This window comes from Zalophus californianus, chromosome 5 (assembly GCF_009762305.2).
Source record: "Zalophus californianus isolate mZalCal1 chromosome 5, mZalCal1.pri.v2, whole genome shotgun sequence".
NCBI lineage: Eukaryota > Metazoa > Chordata > Mammalia > Carnivora > Otariidae > Zalophus > Zalophus californianus.
The window spans coordinates 93,704,864-93,716,902 of NC_045599.1; the positions used below are offsets into that span (position 1 = coordinate 93,704,864).

General features: G+C 53.5%; 1 protein-coding gene across 1 annotated transcript in view; it reads right to left on the reverse strand.

Moving 5' to 3' along the window:
- Positions 1-7,722, reverse strand: part of FGF18 (fibroblast growth factor 18) — a 33,554-nt gene extending 25,832 nt beyond the window's left edge. The window contains exons 1-2 of the mRNA XM_027606211.2: positions 7,154-7,722; positions 6,944-6,980 (exon numbers count right to left, since the gene is read on the reverse strand). Of these exons, the coding sequence (XP_027462012.1) occupies positions 6,944-6,980; positions 7,154-7,185 (69 nt within the window). The 5' untranslated portion in view covers positions 7,186-7,722. The remainder of the gene's footprint in view (positions 1-6,943; positions 6,981-7,153) is intronic.
- Positions 7,723-12,039: the final 4,317 nt, after the last annotated feature.

Sequence of the window (12,039 nt, forward strand, 5' to 3'; positions counted from 1 at the left end):
ACGCACACGTGCACACACGCACAGCATACACGCACACAACACACACATGCACAGCACACGCACAGCACACACACATGTGCACACACGCATACACACACACATGCACAGCGCACGCACGCACAACACACATGCACACACAGCACACACGTGCACAGCACACACACACACACATGCACAGCACACGCACACATGCATGCACACAGGTTCACAATGTCTTCACCCAGCTTGTTCCTAATCTAAGATTCAAATGGGGCATCTTCCCTGGTCAGATCCTCTGGTCCCCAGTCTGGTTTCGTGGCCCTTCACCAAAGTACCCATGGCACCCTTGAGCCCCTGTACCCCTGCACAGATCCCTCAGATTCTCTCAAGTCCCCAAGGGCTGGGATAGGTCGTGAGCCCCCTTGCCCCAAGCCTGGTGTCAGAAGGAGCCTAAATCCAGCTGCCTGGCCCCAGCTTCTCTGGGGCCCCTCCAACTCACTGACTCAACACTCATCCTGCTCACCAGGTCTGTGCCAGGTGCCGCAGGGCCCTCGGGATGGGTCCAGCCTCCCTTGACTTCCAGGAACCATGAGCTGCTAGACAAACAGGCCTCTCGACACACCAAAGTCAAATGCCTAACTACAGCTCACATTTACTTAACACTTATAATGATCCAGGTGCTGTGCCAAGTACTTCCCCTGGGGTGACCACAATTCACCCCTACAGCAACCCCAAGAGGGAGGTTCTACCCTAATGCCCACATTAAAAATGAGCCACAGAGAGGCCAAGCAATTTGCTCAGTCATGAGACTATGAAGTGGCCAAGGCAGGGTGGGATCTGCTGGGCTGGATCCAGAGCCTGAGCTCCTATGCTTCCCTGTGAGCCCCATGGAGGACACACTGGGTCATGTGACAGTGACAAAGTACAAAGGGGTTCCAAGGCAGAGGTGGAATGGGGGTAAGGGAGGTGAATAAAGCTGCCCGAAGTGTCAGTCATCTCTTCGCAGGGAATGCTTTGAGGGAAAAGCTGAATGGATGCCTTCTTGGCATCCCCTCTAAAATCCAGTCCAAGGCCACCCATGTAGCAAGTGTCCCATAAATGTTTGCTGATTGCTAATGAGGAGCAGCATCATAACTGAGTAACTACAGCATACCTAGCCCAAAACATGACTTCAATTACACCTCCCAACAGGCCTGGGAGTGGTACTATCATCCCTATTTCCCCATCTCCCATGTGATGAGGAGGCAGAGACTCAGAGAGGTTAAGGGTCTTGCCCAAGGCCACACAGCCTGGGAGGGGTGCAAACCTAAGTCTAGAGCCTGTGCTCTCAACTTAGACAAGAGGAGCCCTGAGGCCACTGATGCAAGGAATACATCCCTCCCAACCTTCCTCAGCATGCTGCAGAATGGTACGCACTTAACACACACACAGAGCAGGTAACTGATCCAACAACTATGGTTACTCAGTTATCTCCAGAGTGCCAGCCACTGTACTAGCTACTCTGTGTGCATTATCTCACTTAGCCCCCACAGTAACCCTTAAGAAGTAGTAGGTCCCTCTCATCACCCCACTTTACAGGTGGGGAAAACTGAAGGGCAAAGGGTTGATATTAAGAAATTTGCCCAGCAGCACAGACATGATTCAAACCTAGGTCTCTCCTATGCCAAAGCCCATGTATTCAAGCTCCATAGAAGTCAGCTAGCTCCTCTCACTGATACCCATGTGTGTAAACTGAGGCCCAGAGAGGGAGGTCATCCAATGAGCCAGTGACAAATCCAGGACTGATCCCAGGGGTCCTGAGAGCGTTTCTGCTGTCCGTGGCCCCGTCTTTGGCACAGGAGCGTTTTAAATGGACCATGGGCATTATGCCATTAAGATGTCAGAGCAATAAACCACAAACATCCCCCAGCCCCTACCAGCAACCCTGATTAAAGCCTGAGGGGCCAATTTACCCACCGATGTTCCAGAACAAGTCCCCACACTCAGGCCCAAAGTGGAGACAACAGGCTTCCACCCTCTGAAGCTCAGTGGCTCTCTCCCAGCCCGAGCCAGCCTGGCAAGGCCCTTGGCACTGCCCTATCCCTGAGTGTCCCAGCAAAAAAATGGGGTACACAGAGGTGGAACAGAAAGCCCCTGCTCCCAGAAAGGAACCAATCCACATCTCCCCTGTCCTAGTCACCAGGAGGTGACAGTGCCCTGGGGAAAGGGGGCTCACCACACCAACACGGGTAGGGGGGCAAGGGAGCCCTCCCAAAACAAGAGACACAGGGGCCAGTGCCCTAACCCTTGCTCTCCACCTGTAGGAAGCCAGGGATTATTTGGTTGATTGTTTTCTTTCCATTTTACACATGCAGAAGCTGAGACCAGAGAGGTTAAGTAACTTGCTCAAGGTCATACAGCAAAGATAAGGCAGGATGACCACTGGAACCAGGCTGGCACACCCCTGAACCCTCATACTGCTGTTTCATAAGCCTCAAGCCTAGAGCCAGGTGACCCAGAGTCGAAGCCCACTCTGCCTCTCTCTTGCTGTGCGGCGAAAGGCAGGTTATTTCATGCCCCTGAGCCTCACTTTCCTGTCGGCAGAATTCCCTGATCTCCGGCTGGTTGCGAGGCTGAGCCTCCATGAGGTGAGAAAGGGCCTGCCTGTTACATCGTGAGCACACCATGCCTGGTGGTGGCTACCAGCATTGCTGTCGGCCTGATGGGCCTGCAGCCTGATTTCCCACACCTACACCTCTCCTGCAGAACCAGAAGGTCCTGCTGAGGCTAGGAAATCTCCCCCCTGTTGCCCTCCATCTCCCTTTGGGGGCCCACTGTGCCCTGAGAGCTACCCCAAGCCCGCTAACCCTGGGTGCCACCACAAGATATTTTAACAATCCACCTCCTTACCTCAGGCTGCAGGGATAGCTGGCAGGGTGCCCTCTCCCCTTCCCTGCTGGGAATGAAGCCGGGAGGGGAGTGCTGACTCCCCCAGGCCCTACCCTCCTAGACACCCACCTCTGGCTTTGGGACCCTTTCAGTCCAAAACATTCTAGGAGAATCAGGGCCTGCAGACTCCGAGTCAGGTGCCCTCCGTCAGAGACACCTATCCAGGCTCTGATCATCCGTAGTGTGGAGATCCTATCAGTGAGAATCCAAGAGGAAGCTCTCACTGAGAACCCCTAGCATGCCCCTTGGAACTCCATTTCCCCACTGGTATTCTTTCTGAAGAAGTCTGCCTGGTGTCATGGAAAGAATACAAGATCTTGAATCCAGAGTCTTGAGTCTTAGCATTGGCCTTGAACAAATCCCTTCCCCATTCTGTCCCTCAGTCTCTCCAACTGTGAAGTAGGAATATTAGCCCACCTACTTCAGGAGGAAGAAGGACAGGAAGAAGGAAACAAGCTTCTGGATGCAAGAGCCTTGGAGTCTTACTTGGTTGGACAGAAGCAGGATGTGCCCCCCGCCCCGTACTTCTCAGGAGGCAGGATCACAGGAACTCTCCCCTCTAGAATGGGAGCATCTTGAGGCCAGAAACTGACTAGTCTTGTTCTCAAGGCCAGCAAGAAGTGGGGTTCCAGCAAGTATTTGTTGAATGAATACCTGACTGGACACACAGATGGATGATGTCACTGTCTTAAGAAACTAAAAGTGCTACCCAATAGGACAGCTCTCCATCCTCCTCATGTCCCAAAGGACTCTGTCTCTGGCTTTCCTTTTCTAACGAGCTAGAAGAAAGGTTTTAAACCTCACAGAGGAAGCCAGGTGTGGGGGGTGGTCAGGTCAAGAGGGGGCATGAAAGGAAACTTCAAAACTTGAACACACTGGGTGGTGGGTGAGAGGAAGAGGTGCTGTGGGAGGGACAAGCGGTGGGTGGTGGAAGCCCCCCTTTCCTGGCCCGCCTCAAGCCTGGCCTGTCTGGGGAAGGCCAGGACCTAGCCGAGCCTGGCGGTAGGAACAATGTCAGGCAGGTGCCGGCCAAGCTGCGTGAAAGGCCCAGCCCGGTGTCATTGTCAGCGCTCAGCCAAGTGCAGAAAAGCAATTTACTGGTCACGCCGCCTGCTCCCCTCGGAAATTTTTAAAATTCTTCCGATTTGAGCTATCCGCGGTGTCCCAAGTCGTGTGGAGAAGGGATTTTATTAAATTCCCAGCTTCCTGCTTCCTGGGGTGGCCAGCAGGGGCGGGGCTCACCCCATGGGGGGTGGTGGGGGGAGGCAGTGTCTGGCATTGACTGTTGTGCTCTCTCGAAAATGTGGCTGGAGGTGGGGGCCCATTCTGGGCCTGATGGCTGATGGAGGGGGAGAAGGAAGAGACCAGAAACTCTATTGCTAAGACTGGAGCAGTCCCCGCAAAACCAGGGAGCGGGGGGATGGGAAGGGCATCCTTTTCCCATGGAAAGGATGGAAAAGGTACATCCATTTCCCAGCAGAACAAAGTACCCTCCTGGGTGAATGAGAATCTCCAAACCTTCTTCCACCACACCTATCATGTACCACTTCAGCCTCAAGGCCACCCATTTCACAAATGATGAGGAAAGATGAGGCTGGGGCTCAGGCCCAGTCCACCAGGTTGCAAAGCTCTGAGCTCTTCCCGGCGCACAGGGAGGCCTCCCCCGCCCCTGCTCACCAAGGGAGCTCCTGTCACCCTCTCTAAGCTTGCCCTGCCAGGAAGGTAGCTGCTCTCCCCTCTGCCTGCCCAACACCTCCTCAGCAGGGAGCGGACTTCACACTCCCAGCAACGAACACTTGAGGCCCACCCCTCATCTCTACCTCTAATGGCCACACCACCTTTGTTCCTAGACCATGAATGGGGACATGAGCCTGCCGTTTCTTTATCTTTTAGGACTCACAGATGCTTTTGAAAATCTGTGGGGAGCTGAGAGCCCTCTCCAAAACATGAGCACATTTGGGCACCATTTTGGTGTGACATATCAGGGGCATGCCCTCCTCCATGATCACATCCTTAGATACTCTATGGGTGCAGGGACCAAGGGTCAAATACATCAGTCTTATGGCAGTTTGGAGGGGAAAATCTGAAAAGATAGGAAGAGGTGAGAGAGCCGGTAGAGGACGCTCCATCACATGCCTGAAGTCCTAACCCAGGTGGACCACCCAGCTCTTTCCTGAGAGGCTGGCTCTAGCTCTAGGCCAGGAGGTCGAGGTGGGATGCAGAGTCCAGGTTCCCTCCCTCGTGCTTCCCCAGAGAACACAAAGATGCTGCAGCAACCCCTCCTGGGCCCTGCTTTAAGGACCAAGAGGCAGCAGGCTGCAGGAGGCTTGAGCAACAAAGTCCCCAGATCTCTACCTCCATGCTCATAGCAGTAGTCCCCCATCCCCAGGTGCAACATGCAGGAAAAGAGCTCTCACCCAGATCAGACAAGCAGATCCTCTGGAGTGACCCTGGGGCCTGCCCTCTGCTTGGGGACTCAGCTGCAAATCAGGCAGGCCATGCCTGGCACTGGCCTCTCTCTGACACCAGCCATTCCCCACCCCTGCCCCCGCCACCACAGGGTCACATCTGCTTTGGCAAACAGCCAGTTTTAAGTTACTGACTCCAGTTATATTGATTCAAGGAGTCACTGGGGACCTCAGCCTGGCCAAGGCTGGGGGAAAGAACCCATCAGTCCGTCTGTCCGTCTGTCCGTCCGTCCATCCATCCATCCTCACAGCCCCCAGCCCCAACTAGCTTCCCCCAGCCCAGTGTCCATTCTGATGGTAACGATTCTCTCCCAGGAGTGGAAGCGGAGGTAAGCAGACCTAGCACCACACCAAACACTGAAAGAGGCCACTGGGGCTCAAAAGCACTCAACACACACAACATTCGTTATGCCATAAAGCTGGGAGAGCCACCATTTTCCCCTCTCAAGGCTCTTTTGGGGCACCTCTGGAACCCCAAAGGCTAAAACCTAAGCATCGTCTCTAACCCTGTGAGGACACCTGCCTTCAACCCAGAGGGAGAAGGGGCACATAATCTCTTTTGGCCCCAGTCCAGCTCCTCCTAAGGCCCCTCCCTTGCAGCTCTAGGTGGGTGGAGGGCTAGGGTAGCTGGCACTTCTATTTCCCTTCCCTTTGCCACCCCCCCCCAACCATGCTGAGGCAGCCCTGGTCTGGTTCTAATCGGGGCTGAAGTCGCTCCCTCTTTCCCTCTTCTCTTTCTCTGCGCCCCCCCCCCCTTTCCTTCATTTCCACGGCTTTGGAAGCCAGAGCGTTCCAACTGTCTGCGTGCCAAGACCTTCCCGAGTCTGAAAGCTGCTGAAGTAACAGATCAGATTTTAGCAAGTGCTTTCCAGGCTGAGCGCCAAGCCCTCTTCTGATTCACAGAGAGCGAGCGAGCGGGGAGCAAGGCGGGGAATCAGCCGAGGGCTGCACCACCTTGGGCGAGGGTGTGCGGAGCGTGGCCCATTCTGGAGCGGCTTCAAGGGCAATGGCCTCTCAGCCCAAGCGTCCGTCTGCTATCTCTCACCTAGTCTCTCCAAAACCTGTCTCTGTCTCTTCCTCCCTCTCTCTCTCTCCCCCCTGCAAACGCCTTTGAAACCACAGAGTAATTTACAACTGAAGCTTTCTCCCTGGACTCAAAATCCATTCGGCTCAAAGGAGCCTTTTTGTTTGGAAGAGCGAACGGAGATATTAAGGGACGTATGGCAGAAAAAATCTTCAGGTCCCAACTCCTCTCCGGTTGTGGGCAGGGGGCGCGGAGCTGGGCTCACTGCAGCGGCTGAGTCCGCTGGCTCCGGGGATCTCCTCTCAGCCAAGGCCGACAGGGGCCGCGCCAGTCTGAGCCCTGCAACAGAGCCCCTTGCCCTTGGCTGGTCCCCCGCCGGCGCAGGGCGCGCGCGGAGCCGCCCTTTGGCGCCCTGGGAACAGGTGCACTGGGCTGGGCGCCCAGGAGGGGTGGGGCACAGGGAGGGGGCGCGGCCCAGGGGAAGGGGGTCGACCTGCACCGCTAGGCAGGGGCAGGGGGAGGTCAGAGTCAGGATCCTACGTACCTGTACCTGGAAGCACAGCAGCAGGAAGTGTAAACACCTGCGGGAGAGAGATGGAGAGGTGGTCAGTGGGACTTGAGGGAGGGGGGCGCGCGGACAGACAGACGGATAGGCAGCCGGAAAGTCAGACGAACGGCCGGGCGGGCAGACAGAGTCACAGGCACACGGACAGACGGCCAGGCAGGGTAGGCAGCCCCGCGCGCGGGCGCTTACAGGCAAGTGCAGGCGGAGGGCGCTGAATACATCGCTGGGCGGGGGGGAGGCGGCGGCTCCTAGCCCAGCCTGCACATGTCCGCTCCGCGCGGCCGGGACCGGGCGCCTCCGCCGCCGCCGCCGCCGCCGCCGCCGCTGCTGCTGCTCCCTCCTCGCCGGCTGCTGCTGCTGCAGACTCTGCTGCTCCGGGGCGCTCCGCGGCGCGCCCTGCGGCATCAGCGCCCCGCGCGGCTCCTCCCGAGCGCTGCGCCCTCCGGGCTGGCGCGGGGGCTACGGGGTGGCCGCCGCTGTGCAGGAGACGCCGGGCTGGTGCGGGGAAGCTTGCTCACTGCTGGCTGTCCGGCCGGCCGTCCGGGCGTCCGCGGGAGGTTGGCTGCTCGGTTCACTCCGTGGGCAGCATGCGCGGCGGGGCTGGAAGCTGGGGCGCGATCTCCGGCCGGGGCGCGGGGCTGTTGGGTGCCAGGGGTCAGCGCTCCAGGGCCGGGGCGCGCGGCTGCAGCAGGAACGCGTCACGGCCGCACCGTCTGGGCGCCCGCCGGCTCATGTCTCCTCCTACGCGTCTCTCCGGCCGTGCGCATCGCCGCCTCCCACCACTGGCGGCGGCCGGGGCGTTTTCTACGCGCGGGCGGCGAGGGGGCGGGGGGCCGGGGGCGGGCCCGGGCCCGAGTCGGCACAATGAGGATGCGGGGCCCGGGGGCTCCCCCCTCGGGGCGCGGCCGGACGGGCGCTCAGCTCGGCTGGGTGCGCCGCGCCCACATCAAAGGCGGCCCAGCCTGCTTGCTTGCCTGCCGCGGCCTCTCCACCGCCTCCTCCTCCTCCTCCTGGCGGCTCCGGGTTAGAGGGAGGCGCTCAGACTCTCGGAGACGGGACGCGCAGCTCCGAAGGGGCAGAGCCCGCGAGCCTGGAGCTGGTGAGCGCTGGAAGCCGTCGGAGCTGTGCGCCCAGGCGCAATGACCCGCGCCGCGGCGCAAATGCTGCCCGAATTGGGAAGGCGGCGGTCCCCAAGAACGCAGTTAGGTGCGGAGCGTCCTCACTCACCCACATTAGCTACTAGCACTCCCTCACACCCACTAGCGCTTGAGTGGGGAGCCGGGAGGGGGCGGGTCAGGCCCAGCCCCCGGGGCGGCTCCGTTTAAGGGGGTTCGCTTTCGCCCACCCTGTGAGTCCACGCAGGACCGTGGCGTGTCCCAGATGCCCTCTCGGACGGCTGGCACTGAGACCCCTTCTGATCTCTCCGTCCTTGCAGCTGCGGGGGTGGGGGGTCTCCAGGACTTCTCTCCCCTTCACCCCCCTCCAGAGCTCTCGGGTCGGTTCTCGGGCTCCCAGCCGGGCTCTCAAGGTAGGCGAGCCAGCTTTGGAAACGCGCGGCTGCCACCTAGCGGCCCCGAGGCGTCACTGCAAATCCAGCCCGGGAGGGCTACAGGGAGCAACCAGCAGGACTCTGGCCAGCGACCACTCTAGGCCCTCCGCCGGCCACCTGGCTGAGACTAGCTTCCGTTTGCATACTAAACGGTTTAGTTCCTTTAACCAGGACTCCAGTGAGGATATCTCCTCTTCCCTCCTCTCCCCGCCTCTCCCCGCTTCAGGGGCAACACTCCCGTCCTTTCCACCAACTTCAAAATGTAGGTGTTGTCATATGCCGCCGACAGTCGGGCTGTCCTTTGGCCTGAAGCTATGGGAGAGGTCATAGTGAGAAAAAAACTCAAAAAGCAAAATTCAGGAATCCATACTATTTGGTTAAAAACCTGGTCATTGGCAGTGGTTGATAATCCCATTGTACTAGAGCATAAACTGAGGTAGCTGCTGTCAAACAGGAAATAACTGTTCCCTGCACCAGCCCTCTCTGCAAGCTCTTGAAGTTCCCTTTCAAAGCAGAGGCTCTTCAACAGGTTGCCTCTGTCTCAGCATTAGACACAAGAGCAGAAAACCTTTTGAAAACTAGCTGCTGGGTGTCCGGGAAACCTTCTGTATGAAGGGCTGGGCTGAATTTACTTAAGACATTCTCATTGCCAAAATTAGTCTTGCTTATACTATTATTACTTTCTATTACTTTTAAATGGCATGGGTATATAACTATCTTCTATGTAAAATGCTTGCAATTTTTTTCAATGTTCACATAAAGTCTGTCAACCTCACAAATAAGACTATCACCCAAATAAAGACTGACCAAAAAAGTCCAGTCAAGAGAACAGTTCTTGAGTAAGAGCATGAACTCAAGAGTCAGAAATCCTGGATTTGAATGTTGCCTCCAACATTTACTTATAAATTCCAGCAAGTAACAGTCTGAGACTCTGCTTCCTCATCTACAAACCATGGCTAAGAACAGTAACAACTCGAGTTGTTTTCAGTTGCTGAATGAGGTCATTCAGAATCTGGCACATAATAAAGGCTCCAAAGGTTTTAGCCATTATTAATTATGTTTCTCAGATTTTCACTTTCTTTGTGATTTCATGAAGTAGGGAGGCAGTATCATTACAGCTTAAGAGGTGTCCAGTCAGGTTCTGTCTTAACTCCAACTCGTCATTTAACCACATTTTTTCTTACCATTTACATCTCAAATCTAGTTTTCACATACCTATTTACTTACTATATACATGATTTTTATATGGAGTTTTCCTATCTGAATTTGACACATTCATATTAACTTCATATGTACCACTATTTGGTAGTCACTTCTCAATTCATTCAATTACGATTTATTGATCCTACTGTCAAGGCCATGGGTGAAGACAGACAAGTTCCTGTTCTAAAAAAGCTATTTCACTTTCAGGAAAAATGGGCAATAAGTAAGGGAAGTCAAGAGATAAATTCCAGCCTATCAGTGCTTTGAAGAAAACCAGTGGGATAGAGAATACCTCTTAGTAATATTTAGGCTAAGGCACAAAGGTGAGGAGAGCTAGCCACGCAAAGGAATATTCCAAGCAAAAGACACCAAGTGCCTACAGATAGAAAAAAGCTAGGTAACAGGCAGGAATAGCCAGGGTGAGTGACAAAAGTTCAGGGTAAAAACAGGCAAATACTTGATCATGCCTCATAGGCTCTCAGAGGCCAATAGGTAGCCAAAGGCCTTTTTTAAAGGCACTACTTAATATACAATTTTTTTAAGTCTGTTTTAAGTGCTCAGAGTTTAACAAAGATCTATGTAAACATTTTTTTTTTTTTAGATCTTATTTACTTATTTGACAGAGAGCAAGAGGGAACACAAGTAGGGGGAGTGGGAGAGGGAGAAGCAGGCTTCCCGCTGAGCAGGGAGCCCAATGAGGGGCCTGATACCAGGGTCTGGGATCATAACCTAGGTTGAAGGCAAAGGCCTTAACTGAGCCACCCAGACACCCTGTAAACACCTAAGGCATCCTCCCCACACCCACTGCTGATCCCAAATTAACATTAATTTGTTGGCACTAGATTCTAGTGTAATGTAAATAGAACCATGTATTATTGTGCTATTTTGTGTCCAGCTTTTGTTATGTTTTTGAGATTTCACCCTCATTCATTGTTGCTTTTATCATTTCTTTTAATTGCCAAATAGTACTCAACAGTGTGGATGTACTATTATGTTTGGCAATTAGTCTGTCAAAGGCTTTGAAACTAAGGGTCAGAATGAATTTGCTTTTCAACAGCTTTATCACAGGTGCTAAAGTAAAGAATGAATTGGAATGGTCCAACTATGGTACTTGGGGGGCCAAGAAGGCTATTACCAGTCCAGGCAACTGTAGTTTCGGATGGATGACTGCATGCTACATCAAATTCCCCGTTGTAAGCTAGTAAACCTGCAATTTTCTGAGCAGATTCTCATCTGTAAACCCCCTTTGTTGTCTTATGTGGGACTGAAAATTTAAAGGGAGTTGAGAATGTATATTGACTGCTAGTGCAATGGGATGTATGCCCCGCAGGGCAAGTTAACGGTTTTGCTTACTAATCCTAAACAACCAGAACTTTGGGACACAGTATGTAGTTAAATGTTTTAGATTCCTATCTATTTCAAGTATGAAAGTAATATACAGCACAGCAACCTGACATTTTCTACTTTTCTCCAATTTAAGACTCACAAAATTCAGGGAGTCTATAGAATACAAGTATTTTGGATACAGATAGGAGAACCTCCAGCCTAAGAACACAGAACAGAGCCTCAAGCCTTCAATAGGATCAAGTAGTTTAGTAAGAGTAGACAGACCCTTAGCACAGACAAGGCTCTAAAATTTTCTCAAAACCAGCTCTTAGAACTTTCACAGCATTAAACAGGACCTCTACTGCCAAATGCATGAGTCAGGGAGCAACTGGCTCTTTGGCAAGAACTGGCTGGAAGGTAGCCTTAGACTCTGAAATAACATTAACCCTTTATTGTTAACTATACTGAATTTTTAAAAAATTAAACTTTAATCCTTTATCTCCAGAGCCCAGACCACTACCTTTTATTCAGAGGCTCAGTGTATGCGACCCTCAACTTTTCTTGGACAATTTCAAACAAAAGCCCCACAACCTGGATGGTTTCTCTCCCTCATTAAGCTACTGGTTGTCAAGACCACATAGTAGCTTCTGCAGCTTTATGACTAACTATAAACCTCATACTATTACTTGCATGGGTCCATTTAGAGTCTGATCTGCTCTCCCCAAATGGCCTTATTATGTTCTGTGGTTGAAATTAAAGTAACACAACCTTACACGATTAAGTATCAAATGAAGAGAAGCTTCCCTCAAGTTACCCAAGTGCCATCACTGCCCTCCAAATGCTGACAATTCCCCACTGCTTTTCCAGAGTCTGATCTGATCATCCATAAAGTGAAGCTAATGAGCACCACCCACCCAGACAGTTCCTAATTGCCATTTTTTATTTCAAAGAATTTTGAGAGAGCAAGCAAGAGCAGGGGGAGGGGCAGGAGTGGGAG